A 23991-nucleotide genomic window follows, 5' to 3' on the forward strand; every position below is an offset into this window, starting at 1 on the left:
TGCAATGAGTCTTGCTAATATTTACTTGACGGATGCTGTGCATTAAAATGTTACATTTTCCCATGAAAATGCCATATTGTACAATAAGTATGGAACCTTCGATAACGTTTGAATAAAGTGCCAATAATGTAACTGAAACATGCAAGTTCCTGAAGGGTTTTGACCAGGTTGGAGGTGGAGAGGATGTTTCTTTCCATGCAAGAGTCGAGAAATAAAAGTCAGTGTTTCAAAAGTTTAGAAAAGTTATTTCAGACGGTTGTGAGTTTGCAGAATTCATCATAAAAGGGATGTAAATATTTTAAAGACAGTTAGAATGTTGATAAGCAAGTGGTGAAACATTAGTATTGGTAAATGGGCATTTGGAGTTCATAAGGTTGTAAGGAATAGGAGTAGCATTCGACCATTCAAGTCTACTCCTCCATTCAATCATGGCTGATCTATCTCTCCCTCCTAACCCCATTCCTGTGCCTTCTCTCCATAACTTCTGACACCCTTACTAATCAAAAATCTATCTATCTGAAATTACACCTCAACAATGATGCAACTCAACCAAGCAAATCAACCATAATTATTTTGAAGGATGGAGCATATTTGGGGGGGAGATGTGTAGCAAAATCATGTTTCTCCTGTTTTTAATTTGTATGTTAACCAATTTTGTGCACACTTTTGTGTGAGTTAATGCCAGCTATTAGTATTACATGACCTCCTTTGGCGTAAGAAATGTGCAGAAACTGGTGGTGTTTTCCAGGCAGATAATTTGACCAAATGATGTCAATGGGGCAAATAACCACATTTGGTGAACAGTTTATTGGGTTTGATTGGTACTGTTCACAGTGCATAGGTAGTTGCAAATGTTTTTTAGTATAAAGCATCAAGCACAAAATAGATGTATTTTAAAACAATGAAGATTCAAAAAATAATGTTACAAAAAGCTCAAAGATACTTCTCCTGCAGTCATCAGCAACTCTCTTTGATAAAGGAGGAGGCACTAAAAGTCTCTCCACCTTTCGTCACAGGTTTGACCTCATGAAATGCATCTTTAATTTAGTTTAGTTTAGTTTAGAGATACAGTGTGGAAACAGGCCCTTAGTCCCAAAGAGTCCACAACGAGTCCACAACGAACCAGCGATCCCCGCAGATTAACACTATCCTACACACACTAGGTACAATTTATTTATACAAAGCCAATCTTTGGAATGTGGGAAGAAACTTAAGATCTCGGAGAAAACCCATGCAGGTCACAAATGGAACATACAAACTCCATTCCGACAGCACCCGTAGCCAGGATCGAACCCGGGTCTCTGGCACTGCAAGCGCTGTAAGGCAGCAACTCTATCGCTGCACCACCGTGTTGTCCATGTATTTTAAAGGAATACATCTGAGCACAACTGACACATCTTTCTGCTCATCATTCTCAATACACAGCTGCATGGGTTTCTGAGAATTAACCCGTACAGGAGTCATTGTTTTCAAGCAGGGAGCAGTCATGGCAGAAAGTTGCCTCGAAGGACATTTGTACATTGATTGAGATTTGTCTGTTACTTCATAAAATCATTCAGCCAAACTTATACAATGTCTGCACTTGCATTCACATATGGAATGAACATTTGGCAGCAATGCAAGGATTCCCAAAAAATCTGCATTCATGGAGCATATTAACTTCTTTGCAGACACCTCCCTATCAACTTGTCACCGAGTGACTTTTTCACATGACTACTCAAGCACGTATAATCCTTCAGAAACCTGTGCTGCCTCTTCCATTCCCCCACTGTTTGAATCTCTTCCCTCTGGAAAGGCGACTCCAGACTGTCAAAGCAGCCACAGCCAGACATAAAAATAGTTTTTTTCCATGTGTAGTAGCTCTACTCAAGAACCAAAAATCTGTACCCTCCTTTTGCTCTGGTATTTTATTTAATACGCATGTATAATCAATAATGTTTTATTATTAATGTTTAATGTTTTATGTGTCATTGCTAACTGTCACTGTATGTCATATTATCACTTGCGTGCGGAGCACCAAGCTAAATTCCTTGTATGTGAATACGTGGCCAATATACGTATTAATTTATTCTTCACTAGTTGTACAGGGTCTTGGTGAGACCACACCTGGAGTATTGCGTACAATTTTGGTCTCCTAATCTGAGGAAAGACATTCTTGCCATAGAGGGAGTGCAGAGAAGGTTCACCAGACTGATTCCTGGGACGGCAGGACTTTCATATGAAGAAAGACTGGATAGACACGACTTGTACTCGCTAGAATTTAGAAGGTTGAGGGGGATCTTATAGAAACTTACAAAATTCTTAAGGGGTTGGACGGGCTAGATGCAGGATGATTGTTCCCAATGGTGGGGACGTCCAGAACAAGTGGTCACAATTTAAGGATAAGAGGAAAATCTTTTAGGACCGAGATGAGAAAATCATTTTTTACATGTGTGGTGAATCTGTGGAATTCTCTGCCACAGAAGGTAGTTGAGGTCAGTTCATTGGCGATATTTAAGAGGGAGTTAGATGTTGCCCTTGCAGCTAAAGAGATCAGGGGGTATGGAGAGATGCAGGTATGGGATACTGAGTTGGATGATCAGCCATGATCATATTCAATGGCGGTGCAGGCTCAAAGGGCCGAATAGCCTAATCCTGCACCTATTTTCTATGTTTCTATGATTCATTCATTCATGCATTCAAGCATTCATTCATTCATTCATCCATTCATTCATTCTTCTCCATTAATACAGTTATCTTGTAACTGCTCAAAATCTCCCAATACTTACCTGTACCAACTTCTACCAACTTTTACAGATGCACCAAAGAAAGCATGCTACCACAACCTGGTTTGGGAACAGCTCTGCCCAAGACCATAAGCACTTGCAGAGACTTGTGGATCTAGCCCAGTCCATCACATGGACCAGACTCCCCAACATTAATTTGTTCTACACTTTACTCTTCCTTGGGAAAGTAGCCAACATAACCAAGGACCTTTTTCACCCTATCATTCCTTCTTTATGTCTCTCCATTCTGGTATGGCTAGACTCAAGAAAAGCTTATTTTCCTCGATTACTCTTTGGTCCTCTCATAAGTTAGGGAGAAGTCTCGATCTTTCAACCTGCAGATGCTGGACTTTTCCTCTGGAACTGTGTTGCTACAAAGCTGAGAAACTATATTCTGCAATCTGGTATTTTTCTCTTTACCAGCGTACGGCTTGATTTCACTCGTGTATGGCATAATCTGATTTAATTGGAAAGAACACGAGCAAGACACCTCCGTATATATGACAATAATAAACCTATATGAATACTATAGCAGAAAGACTGCTGGTTTTACTCTGATATGGTCTTTTGCAGACAGGTTCCAGAGGTCTTAGCTCAGTGGTGAAGATTTTTGGTGCTACTCTTTCATCCGATGACACTCCTTTACTTTTAACTAATTTTTCATCAAAATAAATATAGAGCCACGTATTATTTTTCTGAAATCAGGACTCTGATGAAGAATGGTGCTACATACACTGAAAACCTAACAGTCAAAGCACGATGTTTATGAAGCAGTGTAGTATAATATGAGAGTGTGATACTGTCAAACTGGCAGGAACAACTTTTGGAACATTTTGAAAGTTTTTTGAAACATCAAAGAGATTGCTATCTTTGCTTTAACTCTGGAAAATCATACCGTCCAAAGTCCATGGTCTTTAGCAGGAGGTCCATTAATTTCCAACATATTTTATCTAAATTAACATTAAATAAAGATGTTTTTTCTAAACTAAGTAATTCAATCCAACTTCAGAAAATAATTATTTAGTGCACGTTCCATTACTTGATTTTTGACCTTTGACAAAAAATTTATGTGTGTGACACATGGCACATTAAAGTCTGTAGGATTCCATCCAAAATTAATTTAATGGTGGACTATTAAAATCATCAGAGAAACTATTAAACATTGGAATTTGAACTCAACATCAAGGCCTCCAACATCACCCAGTCAAATTAGTTAATTATTTGTAAGACACAAATTCAGAACCAAATTAGACAAATTAGATTATTCAATTATGCATATATACATCAAATAAATGCAGAATTGTTAATTTAATGCCTGATTTTCATATAGAATTAGAATGGTGACCATCACGGGGTTAATACACACAAATAAGTTCCACATTGTTTTCTCAGGCAATCTGGAATTGCTAGATGTACATTACTTCTTTATATAATAGAAATTTTACAATCTGTGACATTTCCTTGAAAACTGACGATAAATCCTGATTAAGTGAGGGTTTTTGTTACCATATGACAAAATTCTGTCAAGTGATCAAAAACAAACAATGACATTTCAAAAGCCAACAAATCATTTGAACTCACTTCTGTTCTACAAGTTTCCAGGAAGTACGCAAATACCTAATAATTATACAGTGGCGCTGTGGCGCAGCGGTAGATTTCCTGCCTCATGGGCCTGTCCCACTTAGGCGATTTTTCAGCAGACTGCCAGCGACTGTCAAGTTGCCAGCAATCGCCTGAAAAACCGGCAACTGGAATGGCGACTGTCAGAGTGGAACACACACACACACGCGTGCGCGCACAAACGCACACACACACACACACGCACACATATCGCTTCCTTCTGTCTATGTGGGGGGGGGGGGGGGGGGGGGGGGGGGGGAGAAGGAGTGAAGCCAACTTTTAAGAAGCCAGAGATACACGGCTATGAAGCTCAGCGGACATTTAACATTACTGGTTGGTTATCCTTAGTTCTGAAAGCTACTGCTTACCTTTTTTTTTCCAATGTGCCAATGAAATTCACTGGTCAGCACCGGCTGCAACCTACAAGATCCTCCAAGAACCTTTGACCTCCTGGTAACCCATTAGGACCACCTGGCGACCCACCTACGGCTCGAGAATTCTCACTACTCTCTATGGCGGCTTCATTCTAGTCACTGCTAATTTTTCAACATGTTGAAAAATTCTCGGCGACCATAATGAGGCCGCGACTAGTTCCCAGAATGTGGGAACTCCTCACGACCATGAAGGTGACCCCCTGGTAACCACCGGCTGCAAACACGCCCCTAGCTACGTAATAAATCCCACCCACATAATTACAGACCGTCTAAAATTTAAAGATAAATGCCATAATTAATGACAAGCAAAATAAGCCAAATGGCCACTACATACCAGCCCCTAATTGTCCCAACTATATAACGAGGCAATTATTAATAAACATCAAAAAAGTAGCCATGAAGGCTTAACATATATCAAAAGCAAAAAAATAGCATGCACTATATATCTGCATTCAGAATTCTTCATCAACTTCCATCTTCACCTTTGCCTTCTAGAAGCAAGCATAACTTGGTTATTGGTTTTATTAAAACATTGTTTTTAGTTTAAAGTTGTATCATGCGCACCAAACCCTTAACATCAGGCATGATACCCAGTATATAGTCCAAAACACAAAAGGGCAAAGCTTTGATAGCATGAAACGCCTTCCTCCATCTCCGATCAACTCATGGATGTGTTGCAAGTGTGAAAATCCTTCAAGAGAATAACAGAATGTTTAGTAATAACGTTCATCGTTAGGTTTCATTTAATTTCTGGATCATTAGCAGAGATTTCAAATCCCAACTCAAGCTTTGGCCATTCTCTGCCTGGCTTACAGAGAAACTCTAGTTCATTGATCCAACTCTCATCGCTTAAGAAGCGGTTCACTGTCAGTTCTCTAGAAACTAAACCCGCAAGATTTTATTTTGTGTTAACTTATTTCAATTGTGTTGGCATTAGTAAATGCCAATTCTCTTTCCATTGGCAAATTATATTTGTCCAAATCCAACTCTCTGTTTTTTTTGGCTCTATCATCTGGTGGAATGTTTTCACAATTGTTACTGGTCTACTTGGAAAGTGTGAATCCTCCCTTATTGCAGAGGGAAGTCAGATGTTTTACCATTTGAATTGCTTCCTGCTCAATAGACATGGATCTTAAGCAATCATCCATGTCGAAATTATACTTAAAAGAGATTGTTACTTCATGAAATTTTGTATTCTTGCCAAACTTGTGTTTCAAATTCTGGTTGCGTTGCTCTGACTTACGGCGAATATTCGGCAGGCTAACACTTTCTTGTTTGAAAGGTAAGTCCAGACAATAGTGTCCATCAATCTTTACTGAGTAGTTCATAATATCCACAAACATTAACTTTTCTCTCGACATATCCTCAAATTCCTTATTGGGACTTTCATTGAAGTCATGATTGTATGGCTTCATCACCAACTTTTCTAATTTATCAGTAGATATTTGATTAACAGCAATGGTATGATAGTTCTTCTGATTCCTGTTTTCGTTGTTCCTTCTCAAGGAGCCATAGATAACCCATCCAAGTCAGGTTTTTGCAGCATATGGTCCAACACCTTGGCTCCTCACAATTTGTATAGGTTTCAATGCATTCAAAGCATTCGTTCCGATAAGTAGGTCAACATTAGAATTAATTTCTCATATCTTGACATCCTTCAGGTAAGGCCATTGTTTCAAGTCCTCATATCTGAGTATATTTTGATGACCAACAAGCATGATTCCATGTGTAAACACTTCAGATATTGGTATAAAATTATCTTCATGCAGACTGGATATATCCATAATGGTAATGTACTGACTCATGCTCTCTCTATCTTTATTCATGGTACGCAATCAAATCTTAGTCTCTTCTCCCGTGATGTTCAACCTTCTCGTCAGGTTTTCTGTGCAAAAGGTAGCCAAACTTCCATGATCCAGAAATGCATATGTTTGCAACACTGTATTTGTCTTGCTATTCAGCATCACTAGTAGCTGACTTCTCCTTCTGTTCCGTTGCTCCGGCTTCTTCTCCTCTATTTGCTCTGGTAGGTTTTCTTCTACTTGTTCTGGTTCTTCCTCTTCCCAATGCTCTTTACAATGTGAACTGCTTCACGATGATATTGCCTGCACTTATAACAAATTATAGGACTCCTGCAATCTCTCACCAAGTGTCCTTTTTTCAAACATCCAAAACAGATTTCCTTCTCTTTTAAGAAATCCACCTTATCTTCATATTCTTTCTTTTTGAATATTCAACACCATCTTATGGTGTAACCTTACAGAAGCCATTCAAAATTAAAGCTTTCCAGCTTCAAAAATTCAAAAGAAATAAGTCGATGTCTACTCACGATTTCGTGATAATGTCTTCAATCTTCAGATGTCATGTCGCTGTTGATAAACCTTGAGGCTATCTCTGGCCTAGATCTATTGTCTTCAGTTCCACTTCTGGAACTGGTCTTCTGGCCAAAACCTCTTTCGAGATCCTAGCCAAGTCTTCTGTCCCTCCGGGATGAGGCTCTCACCTCCTGTCAGAGGTATCCTTTGACTTTATGTAGCGACATTTTTATATCGTTCAAGAGATTACTCCCTCTAGCCACTTAAGAGACAACATGGCTTTAGGAGAATGTCATAATATGCATGTGAGCTCTCCATGAGACCGTCAGAGCTTATCAACATATACATCTTCATAACACAGTCTTTTGATTAATAGTTTCTTTATTGTTGAAGAGAAACAATAAGATATTCATTCAACCTTCTTATCTGATGTACACTTTAATCTTCACCAAACATCGGCAAAGTCAATAAATAGATGTCTGGCATAGTTGTTCTTGTTATCCAGATGTTCCAGGACTGAGTGTAGGGCCAGGGAGATGGTATATGCTATGTAGCTATTGCAACACTAGGTAACTTGCAGTGGATCAAGGGTATTTGGGAGTTTGGAGTTGATAACTGCGATGACCAGCCCCATAAAACAGTTCAAGATGGTGGATGTCAAATAAACCAAATGATAGTCATCAAAGCAAGATACCTTGATTTTCTTTGGGACTGTGATTGATATCAGTGTTCTTAAAACGGGTGGGCACCTCAGATTAGAATAAGGAAAGTTTAAAAATGTCTGCAAATACTCCTGCCAGCTTGTCTATGCAGTTTCTGAGGACACAGCTGGGTGTCTCCATCCCAGGCTATTGCTTTCAGGGATTCACTCCCAGGAAGGCTGATCTGATCATTGCAATGGTGACCATGGGTGCAGGTGCACCCAAGGCTTTCATGGAGGATGGCATCATTCCACCAGCCTTCTGTTCAAAATGAGCATAGAATATATTGCATTCATTGGCGAGAGATACGTTGCTGCTAATGATTCTGCCCAGCTTTGTTTTGTTGCCCATTATACCATGAAAGCCCTGCCACAATCAACGGGTATTTGTATGGATGGTCTAGAAATCTAGCTTGGTTCAGAATTATCTCTTGGCCTCCCTAATGGCTTTGTGAAGTTCATACCTATATTTCCTGTGCATTAGCTGACTTGAACCCCTCAAACTTATTTATTATTTTTTTGATAAATTAATGTTTACAGTTGATTAACTATAGCTTCTAAACAGGAGTTCCTTGTCTTTTCCTATAGGATGGATCCACAGCTCTTTCGAAAGCAAATACTCAGACAACATTGTCTACTTCATCCCAGTTCAGCCCTGCTGCTGTTCAGCGGAGGGTGAAAAGTGGAATTGCTAACTGTGACCGCCTCAGCCAAACAAAGTCAATGGTGTTGACTGACCCCAACCCACTTAAGTTTCCAGTGAGTAGACACTTCCATATTTCAATGCATGCTGAGGGAATACGGAAATAATTATTCAAAATTAATTTTATATATTGTTTTTTGAGAGTACAAGTAAGATGTATCTTAAACATTTTTGTGGAATTACATTCAAATAAATGACAATCATAAATATAACTCAATGACCACACTCTTATGTTCCATAATATAATATGCACTTCATTTATTTATTGCAAGCATCACTGAACCATGTAAAAAAAAATTATTAGAGAATCTGGAAACTATCATGCCCGGAAATTATATGACACAAAGTGACGCTGTTGCTATAGCTGCTGCATCATAACGTCAAAGACCTGGGTTCGATCCTGACCTCAGGTGCTGTCTGCGTGCAGTTTGCACATAATCCCTGTGACCATGTGGCTTCCTCTGGGTGCTCAAGAATCCTTCCACATCCCAAAGATGTGCGGGTTTGTGCGTTAATTGACCCAAGTGTGTAGGGAGTGAATACAGAAGTGGGATAAAACTAGTGTAAACAGGCATTTATGGTCATCCTGGACATGTTGGGCCGAAGGTCATGTTACCATTCTGCATCTCAATACTAAAGCCTGTTCAGTGAATGGGAGATATTTCTTCTGATACATTAGGCCAGTCACCCCCAAGTTCAATATAAGGGCTCAGGGGCAATGGCAATGTTACCTGGCAACATTGATTCCTTGTAAATTTGCACCACATGTTGTAGTCATATGATTTTAAAGCTTTAACTGAACGGTTGGGTTTATCTGATTGTTCCTATTTTGTTTATAAATCAGTAAATCACGTTTGATGCAAAGATAATTTAGAAAGTGTCTGACACATCTGTGATACAATGCTAATCATGTATTGATTGTATTTCTGGTTACAATGCCCTCAAGTTTAAACCCCTCTAGTCTTTGAGGGGTTTAAACCCCACATATTCACCAGAAACTATAGCTTTCTGTACTTCATGATTACATGCCAACACACAGAACCAACATGCAGCATTAAATAGTTGGTGAGGCAGCTCAGTAATATCTCTGAATGCATATGTGTGTGTGTGTGTGTGTGTGTGTGTGTGTGTGTGTGTGTGTGTGTGTGTGTGTGTGTGTGTGTGTGTGTGTGTGTGTGTGTGTGTGTGTGTGTATAGACAGTTTATTTAGACAAATGAAGGCTTGCATTGCTAGAACTTATGAGGAACATGGGATTACCAACTCTAATGTGGATATTCCCAATATTTTGTGATTTTCTTTTGGTGATAATGAATGAATGAATGAATGAATGAATGAATGTATGCATGAATGAATGAAAACTTGAAAACGTTATTGTCATTCAGATATACACCTAGACACAGTGCACCTTGAACGAAATTTTGTTGCATTTGACTCTCCAAAATCAGGTAATAGTAAAAAGTGCTAGGTGCGTCCATAAAAATGCCTCATGTGCATGGTTCTGTAAAATAAATATATATAAAAAGTTTTTAAAAAGTGTCGATATTTAAAAAGTTCTAGCCTCGGTTTTGTTGATTGTTCAGTAATCTTATGGCCTGGGGGATGAAGCTGTTGCAGTATTGCAGAACCTGGTTGTCCCGCTCTTCATGCTGCGGTACCTCCTCCCAGAGTTAAGCAGTATGAACAGTCCAAATTGTGGGTGTGTGGGGGCTCTGGTAATGCCCTTAGCTCTAATCAGACAGCGTTTGTACCCCATGTCCATGATGGAAGGAAGAGAAGTCCCAATGATTTTTTCCGCTGTCCTCACCACTCTCTGAAGGCACTTCCAGTCCGCAGCTGTACAGCTGCCGCACCACGTGGAGATGCAGCTGGTCATGACCGACTCAATTGTGCTTCTGTAGAAAGTGGCGAGGATGGGAGGGTGGAGGTGTAAACTTCTCAACCTGCGGAGGAAGTACAACCGCTGCTGTGCCCGTTTTGCCAGAGATGTAATGTTTGTGGACCAGTTTAAGGTGTCCGTTATATGCACCCCCAGGAACTTGATGCTTTTCACCTGCTCCACTGCTGAGTTGTTGATGCAAAGTGGAGTGTGACTGGGCTGAATTTTCCTTCTGAAATCGACGACAATCTCCTTGGTTTTGTTCACATTTAGGAGAAGGTTGTTCCTGCTGCACCAGCTCACCAGCTGTTCCACCTCCTCTCTATATGCCTGGTCGTCATTGTTGCGGATGAGGCCCACTACTGTTGTGTCATCCGCGTATTTGATGATATGGTTAGTAGTGGACCTGGCGACACAGTCATGTGTCATCAATGTAAAGAGCAGCGGACTCAGGACACAGCCCTGAGGGGAGCCGGTGCTCAGTGTGATGACCGAGGAGGTGTTCTTCCCCACCCGCACAGACTGGGGTCTTTCAGAAAGGAAATCCAGGATCCAGTTGCATAGTCTGGTATTGAATCCTAAGGGTGCCAGTTTGCTCACCAGATGCTGGGGGATTATCGTGTTAAATGCTGAGCTGAAATCAACAAACAGCATCCGCACGTGGGTGTTCCTCTCCTCCAGGTGTTGTAGGCTCAGGTGGACTGCAGAGGAGATAGCATCCTCTGTGGAGCGGTTCGGGCGATAAGCAAACTGGAACGGGTCAAAACTGGAGGGGAGTTTAGAGACCATGTGCTGCTTAATAAGCCTCTCAAAGCACTTCATTATTATTGGTGTGAGTGCTACGGGGCGATAATCATTCAGGCAGGTTATTGTAGACTTTTTGGGAACTGGTATGATGGTAGCTGTCTTGAAACATGATGGAACAATGGCCTGGTTCAGGGAGATGTTAAAAATGTCTGTCAGAACCAGAGCCAGCTGGTCGGCACATCCCCTAAGCAGACGCCCCGGTATGTTATCCGGTCCGGCTGCCTTTCGCTGGTCAATGCCCTCCAGGATTCTGCGGACTTCAGCAGTTTCAAAAGACAGTGTCTGTTCTCCTGGTTGTGGCTCTAATTTCCTCACTGTAGTGGTGGTCAGTGCCTCAAACCTGCCGAAATGATTATTTAGTTCATTTAGAAAGTCTGTGTCATCCTTACAAGACATCTGAAGGGCCTTGTAGTTTGTTATGGCCCGGATGCCTTCCCACATGTTCCTGGTGTTGTTAACATCCTGGAAGAAACCCTGGATTTTCCGTCCGTGGGCTCACTTTGCTTCCCTAATTTCGCGGTTGAGGTTGGCTCTCGCTGTTCTCAGAGCCCCCAAATCACCAGATTTAAAAGCCGCATTTCGTGCTTTCAGCATGGCACGCACCTCTGCAGTAATCCAAGGTTTGTGGTTGGCCCGGGTTGTGATGTTCCTGATGACAGTGACATCCTCCATGCACTTCTGTATATATCCCGACACAGACATGGCATACTCATCCACATTGATGGTTTGGTTGTGAGTGGCTGCTGTCCTGAACATGTCCCAGTCCGTGCACTCAAAGCAGTCCTGGAGTGCTTCTGTAGCTCCCTCAGACCAGACTCTAACCCGCTTCACCATGTGACCATGTGGCTTCCTCTGGGTGCTCAAGAATCCTTCCACATCCCAAAGATGTGCGGGTTTGTGTGTTAATTGACTCAAGTGTGTAGGGAGTGAATATGGAAGTGGGATAAAACTAGTGTAGGGCTAGATAAGTTAGCACTTCTATGCAATGTATGCAAGCTATGATAATATAGTGATTACATTTACTGGACCAGCAGATAGAATTCTGGACCATTGATCCAGAGAGATAAGTGTGGACTCGACCCCTGTTTCACCCCGGCCCGCCAAGGCCTACTGGATCACCCGGTTGCTAACCATCTAAACCCCCCTTTCTATTCCTATACTGACCTTTCTGGCCTGGGCCTCCTTTATTGCTAGGATGAGGCCACACACAAACTGGAGGAATAGCTCCTCATATTCTGCTGCATAGGCAACCAACTATGTATATTGAATTCTCTAATCTTAGTTAAGTAACCTATAAACAACCCTACCCACCACCACCTCCCCCCACCCCCCCAATTCTCATGCCCTCCCTCCCACACACCTCCACCATACCTGCCATACCCTGTGCCCTACCTTGAATCATACCCATTCCCACACTTCTCCATCCGCTTCCACCTTTATTTCTTCCTCTGGCTTCACAATTCACATCTCTTTTAACCTGTAATTGGGTAGGTCCACATTTAGCATGAGGGAGTTGGTTAAAGGACAATTAATCAAAGTTCAGGACCTGCATGTTGCAGTAATGAGATGGATAAAGATGGCAAAGTATGGGAACCTTAGATGACCAAAGGGGTTGTTAAAGGAAACGCATGCATGATTTAAAATAATTAATTCTTACAGGGCCTTTGGTGAATATAAAGCAAGGATGAAATAACTTATGGGTTATTAAAAAGGACAAAATGGGCCCCAAAATGGTTTTGATCAGTCAGATGAAAGAAAATCCCAAGGCTTTTTATAGGTAACCAAGGAGTAGATAGGACCGCTCAAGGATAAAGGAGGGAATTTGTGCTTGGAGCCAGGCGATGTAGGCAAGGTACTAAACAAGTATTTTGCATCTGTTTTCACCAAGGAGAATAGAATGCCTTTTATTGTCATTCAAACAGCTTGGTTTGAACAAAATTACATTTCTACAGTCTTAACATTACAAAAAAAACAAAAACCCACACTTAACACAATTTACACAAACATCCATCACAGTGAATCTCCAACACCTCCTCACTGTGATGGAAGGCAAAAGTCTTATCTCTTCCCTTTGTTCTTCTCCCGCGGTCCAGCAGTCCAACTGTAACGTCGAGGCAACTGGGCCTCCCGATGTTAAAGCCCCCGGCGGGCGATGGCAAGTCCTGCGGCCGTTTAAGCCATGCAGGCCGATGTTAGGCCCCGCTCCGAGTCCTTTAAACCCCGCAATTCCAGCGGGAGAAGTTGCCGTTGCGGGAGCTCAGAAAAGCGGTCTCCCACCAGGGACTTGTGAGCTCCCGATGTTCCTGTTCACCGGGCCTGCGGCTGGAGCCTCCGAAGCTCCGAAGCCGGGTCGCAGCCGCGAGCTACCACAGCTCTCCCTGCTCCGACGTCGGCCAGCTCCGCGATGGCGAGTCTGCAGGCTCCGCGACTGGAGCCCTCAGTTGGGTCCAGCCACGATGTTAGGCCCAATGACATCGGAGCCCCGACAGGGAAAAAGTCGGGTCCCCGTACAGGGAGGAGATTAAACGGTTACCCTGCTCCCATCCCCCACATAAACACAGCTAAAAAATAATAAAAACTAGAATCAAAAACATACAATTAACAAGACAAAAATTAAAAAAAAGACAGACGGACTGCAGTTGAGCCGTTGCCGTTAGGCACCGCCACACTGACCACTGAAGGGCATAGATGACAGTGAGATCAGTGCTGAGAGTACTCGTATGCAAAGGCAGTTTGAGATGAAGGAGGAGAAGGTGTTGGGGCTCTTGAAAACCATTAAAATTGATAATCCCCTGGGGCCTGAAAGAGGCAAGAGAAGAGATAGCAAGAGCCTTGATACCAAGAGCTTTGGTGTCTTCTCTAACACATCTGAGGTCCCTGACGTTTGGAGAGAATAGATTGCCAGCGGAAGTAGTGGAGGAGGAAATGAAAATAGTACAGGTGCACAACCTTTTATCCGAAATTCCGGAAACCGAAAAGCTCCAAAACCCGGACATTTTTTCCCGGACACCCGGACAGGGTGTCGTCTGCACACCAAAGCTCGCTTTTGGCGCCAAACTTGACGCGAAACGACCCACGGTCAACCCAGGTCTGTATTACTGTACTACTGTACTCCAGGGAGGAGGCAGCCGCTCCAGACTTTTCAAGCCGCCCGCGCTACCTATCTAATCTACGCTAAAAATCTTCCATTCCGACATCCGAAAAAGTCCGAAATCCGAGAAATGTCTGGTCCCTTTCGGATAAAAGGTTGTGCACCTGTATTCAAGAGACTTTTGGTTAGACACATGGATATGCAGTGAATGGAGGGATATGAATTATGTGCACACAGATAAGAGTTGTCTCTCAGCATTATGTTTGGCACAGTTATTGTGGGCCAAAGTTCCAGTTCCTTTGCTGTACTGTTCTACTGCATGTTCAGTGCTGTGTATTAGCATTCCCTCCTTCCCACTCACCACCTCCCCCTCCCCCATAACCTTTGATCCATCTCTCCCTAGGTACATAATGTCTAATTCTTGAATAAAGTTAATTATTCAGCTTTACCAGCTCTCTACGATTGAAAATTCCATAGTTTCACTACTCTCTGGAAGAAGACATTTTACTTCACTTCAGTCCTAAATGTCTTACCCCCTCAACCTTAGATTACAACCCTTGGTCCTGGACTCACTTGTTTTTTATTGAAATGTTAGGTGATACTCATTAGAAACTACAAATGGCAATTATTTGATGAGTATTAATATTTAATAGATAACTTTTAACCCTTCAGATTCTAATACACTTTAAGCTTCATGGTTATTTGGTAAAATTACTACTTCTGTCTGGTCAAAAGTACAGTGGTGTAACTGGTAGAGCTGTAGCCTCACAGCACCAGAGACTTGAGTTTGATCCAGACCTCGGGTGCAGCCTGTGTGGAGTTTGCACGTTCTCCCTGTGACCATGTGGGTTTCCACTGGATGCTCCTGTTTCCTCACACATCCTAAATACATGCCATCTGTAGGTTATATGGACTCTGTAAATTGTTCCTAGAGTGTAAGAAATGGATGAGAAATTGGGATTATGTAGAATTAGTGTGAACGGGTGATCGATGGTCAGCATGGACTCAGTGGGCCAAAAGGCCTGTTTCCATGCTGTATCTCTAAACTACAAAATAGCTTGGTGACATCATTTGTCAAAAAGGGTTTCTGTTTTTTGCTGAGCAACAATCACAAATGTAAACTTTAGATGGCCATAAATCTACCCCCCACTACCCTTAGAAATGTCAGTAAAGGAACTTCTAGTGATAGAGCACAACATCTTTAATCGAGAAGCATCATTAGTTAGGTAGCTTGCAGCATATTGAGTACCAGTGGGGGATTGGATTAGCTCAAGATTGGAAAGAAGTGCTGTACTCTGGGTCCTGGCTTCTAATCCAAATTTAATTGAAATTTAAATTGTTAGAAAAAAGTTTTACTACTGGAGAATCATGTCAATTTGTTTCCTTAACGAACAATCAGGACCTATCACAAAGAATAAGGGTTAACAATTAATAGAGAGAAGAATATCTCTTGCCAATAGTTCACATTTTTTTTCTGTGACAATTGTTTGTTATTTTCTAAATGATTTGAGGTTAGTTTGAGTAACTTCAGCAAACTTTACTTCATTTTTTTTCTGCATTGGCTTTTTAGTTAATGTTGCTGCTGCCCTATTCTGCATTCTCCTGGCAGATTTCCTGAAGCTGAACCAATTTTGTTATGGAACAGAAGTGGAACATTTCTGAAACTTAGAATCTAAAGCTCTCAGCTCAGATATGAACTTGAGCTTCAAAAACATTTGCCTGCAGTCGAGAAGAAGTTTAGACTGAAGATGGGTCTCGACCCGAAACGTTGCCTATTCCTTCTCTTCATAGATACTGCCTTACCTCCAGCATTTTTTGTCTGCCTGCAGTCGAGAATTAGAACAGGCTATTTGTAAGATATAAAAATCAGAAATTTCATAACTAGAAATTATGACTCATATCCACTGCAAAGACTTGGCTGACATGCTGCAATTGGAGTAGATGTGTAGAATTACTTCCGTTGGCAGGCTTTAGTGTGGAGGTGAATTCTCAATTTAAAAAAAAGAAAGTTGGTGTAATAGATAATATGCCATAAAATATGGTTTTAAGGAAAGATAAATAAGATCAGTACTGAAAAGATGTTGTTCAGCATTACTATTTATTGAGCAGTTCTCAGATTCCAAATTCCCATTCAATAAGAGGTAAATAAAGCTCGCAATGCAGTCACAATCCATTATGGATTATTGCAACAGCAAAACTTTCATATAAACAAGTTAATTTCATGTGGAAAGGTCCATTGCACTACATTATGGCTAGTTGTAAGGATTATGGGATTAGATATTTTGTCAAACTACAGATTTTGGGAAGATGATATTTACGATCTAATTCTGACATTAAATGTCATGGCTTGCCACATCTGACTCAGTCAATCCTTAGTGTCGCTTCCAGCAACAGATTTATTACTTGTAATCTGATGCACAATAACTCAGGCGCTAAAAGATAAGTTGCAAACATTTTTCACTGTCTGGTTGAATTAAAAGCCGCGTCAGTATTTAAAACAAAACTTAAAAAAGTGAACCTTTTTTACCTTTACGATCTGAAAGTAATATTCCAAGTATAAAACCAAACCCATACAAATTATGTAATTAGCATTGGACTGACCAATCTTCACAGAGAAATGTATGTCATTAAGATAAAATTGGGTTGCATAAAATGCATTGCAAATGATGTGCACTGTTGTGTAAAATCCAAGCTTTTAGTTATTTGCATGTTATCACTATAAGATAAGCTCCATCATCACAAAAGACTTGAAAGATTAGTCTGTTCCTTTCAAATCAATGTAAATTATGGAAGATATCATAGAAATATTTAAAATTCTATAAATATAGGAGAAGGTGAATCAAAGATAGTTACCTCTCATCATTGAAGAGTGCAGGGTGCAGTCTAGGGATATAAGGAATTTAAAAACGTTTGGAGCAGAAGGTAATAATAATTTCTTAACACAATATGAGGCAGCACAATTCATTTCGAGGTTTATGGATTTTATCAATAAAACATTGCCGAAACCTGAACTGAAACAGCCAACCAAGTAGCATATGTCGAAAGAGAAACAGTGCTAATCACTCAGATCAATGACATTCCAAAGTCATCCACCTGTGGTGTTAATCTTGTTAGCTCCACTTATTCATTGACATTTTTAATACAAATTCTGGATGGATTGTGTTTGTAGCTTGTTTGGGTGAGCTGGCTTACTTATGACACTGGCCTTATGATAAAGATCACACCTGATACCTACATAATCTCAACATCAATGATATTAGGTGACAGATGAGAGGAAATCATAAATTATGGCAGGTACTTCCAATTTAAGTCTAAGTGGATCATCTTACATTAACACAAATGAAGATGGAGATTGAAGAATTGATGTAATTGCAAAAACAATAAAAAGCTTAAAGGAGCATTTACCTGATCTGCAAAGATGTTTCATGGAACTAAATCAGTTTTGAAGCTTCTAGGCACACAGTGATGCAACTATTAGAGCTCCTGCCTCACAGTGCCAGAGACCCAGGTTCAATCCCGACCTCGGGTACTGCCTGTGTGAAGTTTGCATGTTCTCCCTATGACCACGGGGATTTCCTCTGTGTGCTCAAGTTTCCTCCTGCATCCAAAATACATGCAGGTTTGTAGGTTAATTGACCTCTGTTAATAGCCGCTGGTGTGTCGGAAGTAGATAAGAAAGTGGGATAACAGAACTAGTGTAAGTGGGTGATTGATGGTCAGCATGGATTCAGTGATCAAAAGGGCCTGTTTCATGCTGTATTTCTGAACTAAAACAAAACTAAAATAGCACGGGACTCTAAATGACATAATCAAATCCAATTCTTGCAGGTGAATGTGTAGCAGCAGAATTTCATATCGTTCAAGAGATTACTCCCTATAGCCGCTAAATGGACTACATGGTTAAGGGGGATGTCTTTATACGCATGCAAGCTCACCATCAGGGATCTTCAGAGCTTCTTCACAGACAAATCTTCCAAAACACAGTCTTTTGATGAATAAATTCTTTATTGTTGATGAAAAACAATAAGATACATCCAAACTTCTTCCGTTACTATAATCTTCATCGAACTCCAGCTTATCGCTTTAAATGTTAGAAAACTCCTCGTGTCACCATTACACTTCGCATGGTCAAAAGGTAAACCGTCTCCATGCTGGTCCAAAACTAAACTAAAAACTAAGCTTCTGCACAGGAAACGTAGCTCCAAACACGCCCAAAAATACGTCATAGATCCCACCCACAAAATAATGGGCAGTATAAAATTTAAAGACACATGCCATCATCAATGACAAACAAAACAAGCCAAATGGCCACTACAGAATGAATGTCCTTTAACAAGCAGAGCCTGACCTGCTGCCTGGAATGCATGTATTTAAAAGGAAGCACAGCAAAGGAGGAAACTTAGAAACCTTGGTTGAACAGAGAGACTCAAAATGCAGGTCCATGGATGATCCCACTGTGTACAAGAAGACCAAGTATGATCTGTGCAAGGCTACCAGGGATGCCAAGAGAAACTTGCAAAACAAATTAGAGCCTGAATTTAATCAAGGGAATGCCAGGTAACTGTGGCAGGGCTTGAATACTATCATGGGCTACAAGCCGGAATTGGGGGCAATCTCCGACAATGACACATCTCAATTGGATGAGATTAATGCCTTTTATGCCTGTTTTGAACAAGAAAACAAAGCACCATCTAGGGATCTGGGGACATTCACCCCAATTTCCATTGGCTCTGTTCCATACATCTTGGGGTTAGAAGACAGATCAGTTCCTTGAGGGTAAGCTCTTAGAAATTGGTCAGCCCAGATGAATTCCCTACATTTTCTTAAATCGTACACCGATCAATTGGCCACCACCTTCACCAACATCTTGAAATGCTTACTTCAATAATCATTTTACCAATCTGCTTCAAGGAAACCTCCATCATTCCATTCCCCCAAGGAAAATGAAGTGACCTCTCTTAATGACTACTGCCTTATAATGCATTGAAAGACTGCCAATGCTTCACATCTGCACCAGTCTTCAGGACAATCTAGACAATAGACAACAGGAGCAGGTGTAGGCCATTTGGCTCTTCTAGTCAGCACCACCATTCAATGTGATCATGGCTGATCATTCACAATCAGTACCCCGTTCCTGCCTTCTCCCCATATCCCTTGCCTCTGCTATCTAAACCCCCTGAAATATGTATACAGGAAATATAGGTCAGGGTGTGATCTCACTTGCGCTATATCCAGCCCAGGATTGGCTTGCATTAAGAATGTCTAGGTCAGGATTCTGTTCATTGAGTAGAGCTCAGCCTTCAACACCATAGCACCAAATAAGTTCATCCCTAAATATCTGGATCTTGGCCTTGGGGCTTCCATTTGCAACTAGTATCTGGATATTTTGATTGGCAGACTTTAGAAGATTACAATTAATCCTAACATTTTCTACACCCTGCCCCTCAACAATGGTGCCCGTTTGAATTGTGTGATCTGTCCCTTGCTCTATTCCCTGTACACACATGACTATGTGGCCAAGTACAATGTCAACTCAAATTTTAGGTTTGCCGTTGATAACACCATTGTCAGCCCGATCTCCAACAATGATGAGATGAAGGATATGAAAGAGATTGCTAACGTCTTGTTATGGTGTCGGGACAGTAGCCTGGCCCTTAATATCTGCAAGGCAAAATCATTAGTTGTTGACCTAAAGAAATAAGAGGGCTAACATAATCCTGTTCTCATCAATGGAGCTGCTGAAGAGATGGTCAACAGCTGTTAAGTTCTGAGTGATCCATATAAGCAGCAGACTGATTCTCCAAACTTCTATTGATCTGCTATAGAAAGTATTCTGATGAGATGCAAACCAGTCGGGTGTGGCAACTGCTCTGCTCTTAACAGCCTGAAACTGCAGAGAGTGGTGAACACAGCCTTCTCTATCATGGCCTCATCACATTCCATCTGCAAGGTGCATTGCATCATGAAGGCTGGATGTTGTGTCAAGGATGCCTGTCGCTCTTGCCTTCTATCTTCTGGGAGAAGATACAGGAACTTGAAAGCTCGAATGTCCTCACATAAGAACAGCCTCTTTCCCACTCCTATCAGACTCCTGAACTAATCACCTCTTTCACACCACCTTCCCGGAGGTACTGCTAAATACTCATACTCTCAACTCTACCTCATTCGATAATTTCATTATTATAGTTTAACATCCTTTTGCACCTCTCAGATTTTGGGCTACAGTATTTCACCTTTCTCCTGTTTTGACTGGTCATTTTGTTTTGTGCCATATTCATCATTAGTGTATATTTACTCAGAGGGTTACAGAGTGAGAGTCCTACAGCATGGACAAATGCCCTTCAGACCAAATTGGCAACACTCACTGAAATGCCCCATCTACACTAGTCCCACCTGCCAGTGTTTGGCCCAAATCCCTCTAAACCTATATCCTAACCATAATCAAGCGATATGGTGAGAAAGCAGGTACGGGGTACTGATTTTGTATGATCAGCCGTGATCATATTCAATGGCTCAAAGGGCCAAATGGCCTACTCCTGCACCTAATTTCGATGTTTCTATGTTTCCATGTACCTGTCTACATTTTTTTCACTGTGATAGTCATAGATTCATACAGTGTGGAAACAGGCCCTTCAGCCCAAAATGCCCATACCGGCCAACATGTCCCAGCTACACTAGTGACAGCTGCCCTCGTTTGGTTTATATCTGTCCTATCCATGTACCTGTCTAACTGTTTCTTAAATGTTGGGATAGTCCCTGCCTCAACTACCTACTCTGGCAGCATACACCCACCACCCTTTGTGTGAAAAAGTTACCCCTCAGATTCCTATTAAATCTTTTCGCCTTCACATTAAATGTGCTCTGGTCCTCGATTCACCTACTCTGGGCAAGAGACTCTGTGCATCTACGCAATCTATTACTCTCATTATTTTATACACCTCTGTAAGATCACCCCTCATCCCCCTGCGCTCAATGGAATGGAGTTCTAGCCCACTCTACCTCCCTATAGCTCAGACCCTGTCGTACTGGCAACATCTTCGTTAACTTTCTCTGTACCCTTTCCAGCTTGACAACATCTTTCCTCTAACATGGTGCTCAGAAATGAACACAATACTCTAAATGCGGCCTCACTGACATCTTATACAACTGCAAAATGACCTCCCAACTTATATACTCAATACTCTGACTGATGAAGGCCAATGTACCAAAAGCCTTTTTGACCACGCTATATACCTGTGACTCCACCTTCAAGGAACCATGCACCTGCACTCCTATATCCCTCTGCTCTACAACACCTCCCAGAGCCCTACCGTTCACTGTGTAGGTCCTGCCCATGTTAGACTTCCCAAAATGCAACACCTCACATTTCTCTGTATTAAATTCCATCAACCATTCCTCAGCCCACCTGGCCAATCGATCAAGATCCTGAGGCAATTTTTTACATCTATCTTCACTATCAGCAAAAACCACCCACCCATCTGCAAATTTGCTAATCTTGCCAAGTATGTTCTTATCCAAATCATTGATATAGATGACAAACAGTAACGGACACAGCACCGTACCGAAGCACACCACAAGTCAGAGGCTTCCAGTCACTATCTCCACTCCAGATTAGATAGTGATACTGTTTACATTGTGATCACTGTACATAACATTAAACTAATCTAATCTGATCTAATCTGCCCTTGTCCTTTCTGATAGGTAGAGGTGGGTAGGAAGGAACTGCAGATGCTGTTTTAAACTGAAGATAGACTCGGAGGGCCAGGTAACATTTCTGGAGAGAAGGAATGAGTGACGTTTCGGGTCCAGAAGAAGGGTTTCAACCCGAAACGTCACCCATTCTTTCTGGTAGGTCGAGGTAATGGGTTTGGGGCGGGGGGGGGGGGGGGGGGGGTTGATGATAGAAAAAAGTAGTAAGATTAAACGAGAACCAGTATGAAGTTTGATCTGTATTTTAAGAGGAGTTACGATGAGGGATTACGTGAAGAACCCGTCCAGCACGCATGCGCAACATACTTCAAAGCAGCGGTGTGGAGTCACAGGAAACACAATAATTGAAATAAACATAGTAAAGAAAAGGAGAACTAAAAATATCAGTTGATCTCTATAATTGAGGGTGGGAGCAGAGGGCACGTAATCCCTCATCGTAACTCTTCATAAAATACAGATCAAACTTCAAACTGGTAAGTTCTCGTTTAATCTTACTATTTTACTTCGGAGTCATGTGAGTGACTACGTGAAGATTTTAAAGCTCTGTGATTTCAAACCGTGTAACAGTTCATACTTCACTCGCTGCCGAAGTCATTCGAGGGAGGAAGTATGTTATCGTAATCAACCATGAGTCTGTTTGTAAAACAATAATGGTGTTATTAACAATAACAAGACCAAAATGCTCCCCTGGGCTTAAATTATATATTTTTTGCAGATTCTAATACTTTTTCTGCAAACGATACAGGTTCTGCCAGCGGCTTGTTATAAAAGTTTGGAACATATACTTCCTAGACCACCTCGCTGTAGCCAGGATGTGGTCCATAGGCACGTCCATCCTCTTAGTCACTGATGTGGATGCTGCCCTAGTGGAGTAAGATTCATACACGTTAGTATTTACTCCAGCAACTCCCAGTACCTGCTTGAGCCACTTGAGATAGTTTGGCTCATCACCCGACCATGAGGTTTCTTGTGGCTGACCCATAAGGCTTTTTCTCTCCCTCGGGGATTTCTTATTGTGTCGATGTAGTTCAATAAGTGGGTCATGACACATAACCGTGGTTCAGGTGGGTATGCCCGGAAATCCATGACCTGATGTTCCTGGTCTGCTCTGTTTGACCAGCCCCTGAATGGTAAATGTGACACGGTCTGATGTTATAAGCATATTGTCCAATCGTAGTAGATGGAGGAACTGGACTCTTTGTGCTGCGACAAGGCCATCAACATGACCGTCTTCAGGGTAGGCTGATCCAGGGTGAGGGACCTGGCTGGTGACCATCCCCTAAGGTACGTCAGGACCACACTGACATCCTAGATTTGGGTGTACCTAGATCTGGGGGATTAGTGGAATATGCCTCTCCTGAATTTGATCACCAGTGGGTGGTACCCCATGGCCTGTTGTCCTGGTGCCAGACTTAAGTAGGCTGACAGAGTACTTCTGGCTGTATTGATGGCACAGTAGCTGAGTCCTTCATTGTGGTGAAGACCTGCCAGGAACTCCAGTACAGGTTTTGTTGTAGTTGAATATGTAGTTCCTGTATTTGAACAGTATCTTCCCACTTCTTAATGTTCGCCATGTATGTTCCCTTGTGGATATGCGATGGGATGCTGTCATCGTGTCGATAGTGCTGTTTGACAATCCAGGCCCAGCAGTGGTCTTCCCAATTCTGCAACCCAGGCCCAGCAGTGGTCTTTTCAAATCTGCAACCCAGTAATTTAATTTATCGTGTCATGGGTGGCTTATGCCTGAAACTGGGTGAGTTGATAAGTCTGGGCTACTGGGAAAATCGTTAGGGTTTTGATGACCATGTTGAGGACCACTGGGAACCATGACTGTGGGTTTAGTCGGGTACTATCAAAATACCTGAAGCAGAGTCCATCTGTATTTTGCTTAGTACCCGACTGATGAGGCCGTAGTACCTGACTGATGAGGTAGAAAAGGGGAGAACATAGAGATTAGATTCCGCCCCCA

The 23991-nt window shown here is 41.7% G+C and overlaps 1 protein-coding gene across 1 annotated transcript in view; it reads left to right on the forward strand.

The window, feature by feature from the left end:
• The window catches only part of LOC129699053 (rho GTPase-activating protein 15-like), a 688053-nt gene that overhangs the window by 82852 nt on the left and 581210 nt on the right, over positions 1-23991 (forward strand). The window contains exon 3 of the mRNA XM_055638666.1: positions 8423-8593. Within this exon, the coding sequence (XP_055494641.1) occupies positions 8423-8593 (171 nt within the window). The remainder of the gene's footprint in view (positions 1-8422; positions 8594-23991) is intronic.

Source organism: Leucoraja erinacea, chromosome 7 (genome assembly GCF_028641065.1).
Source record: "Leucoraja erinacea ecotype New England chromosome 7, Leri_hhj_1, whole genome shotgun sequence".
In the NCBI taxonomy this organism is placed as follows: domain Eukaryota; kingdom Metazoa; phylum Chordata; class Chondrichthyes; order Rajiformes; family Rajidae; genus Leucoraja; species Leucoraja erinaceus.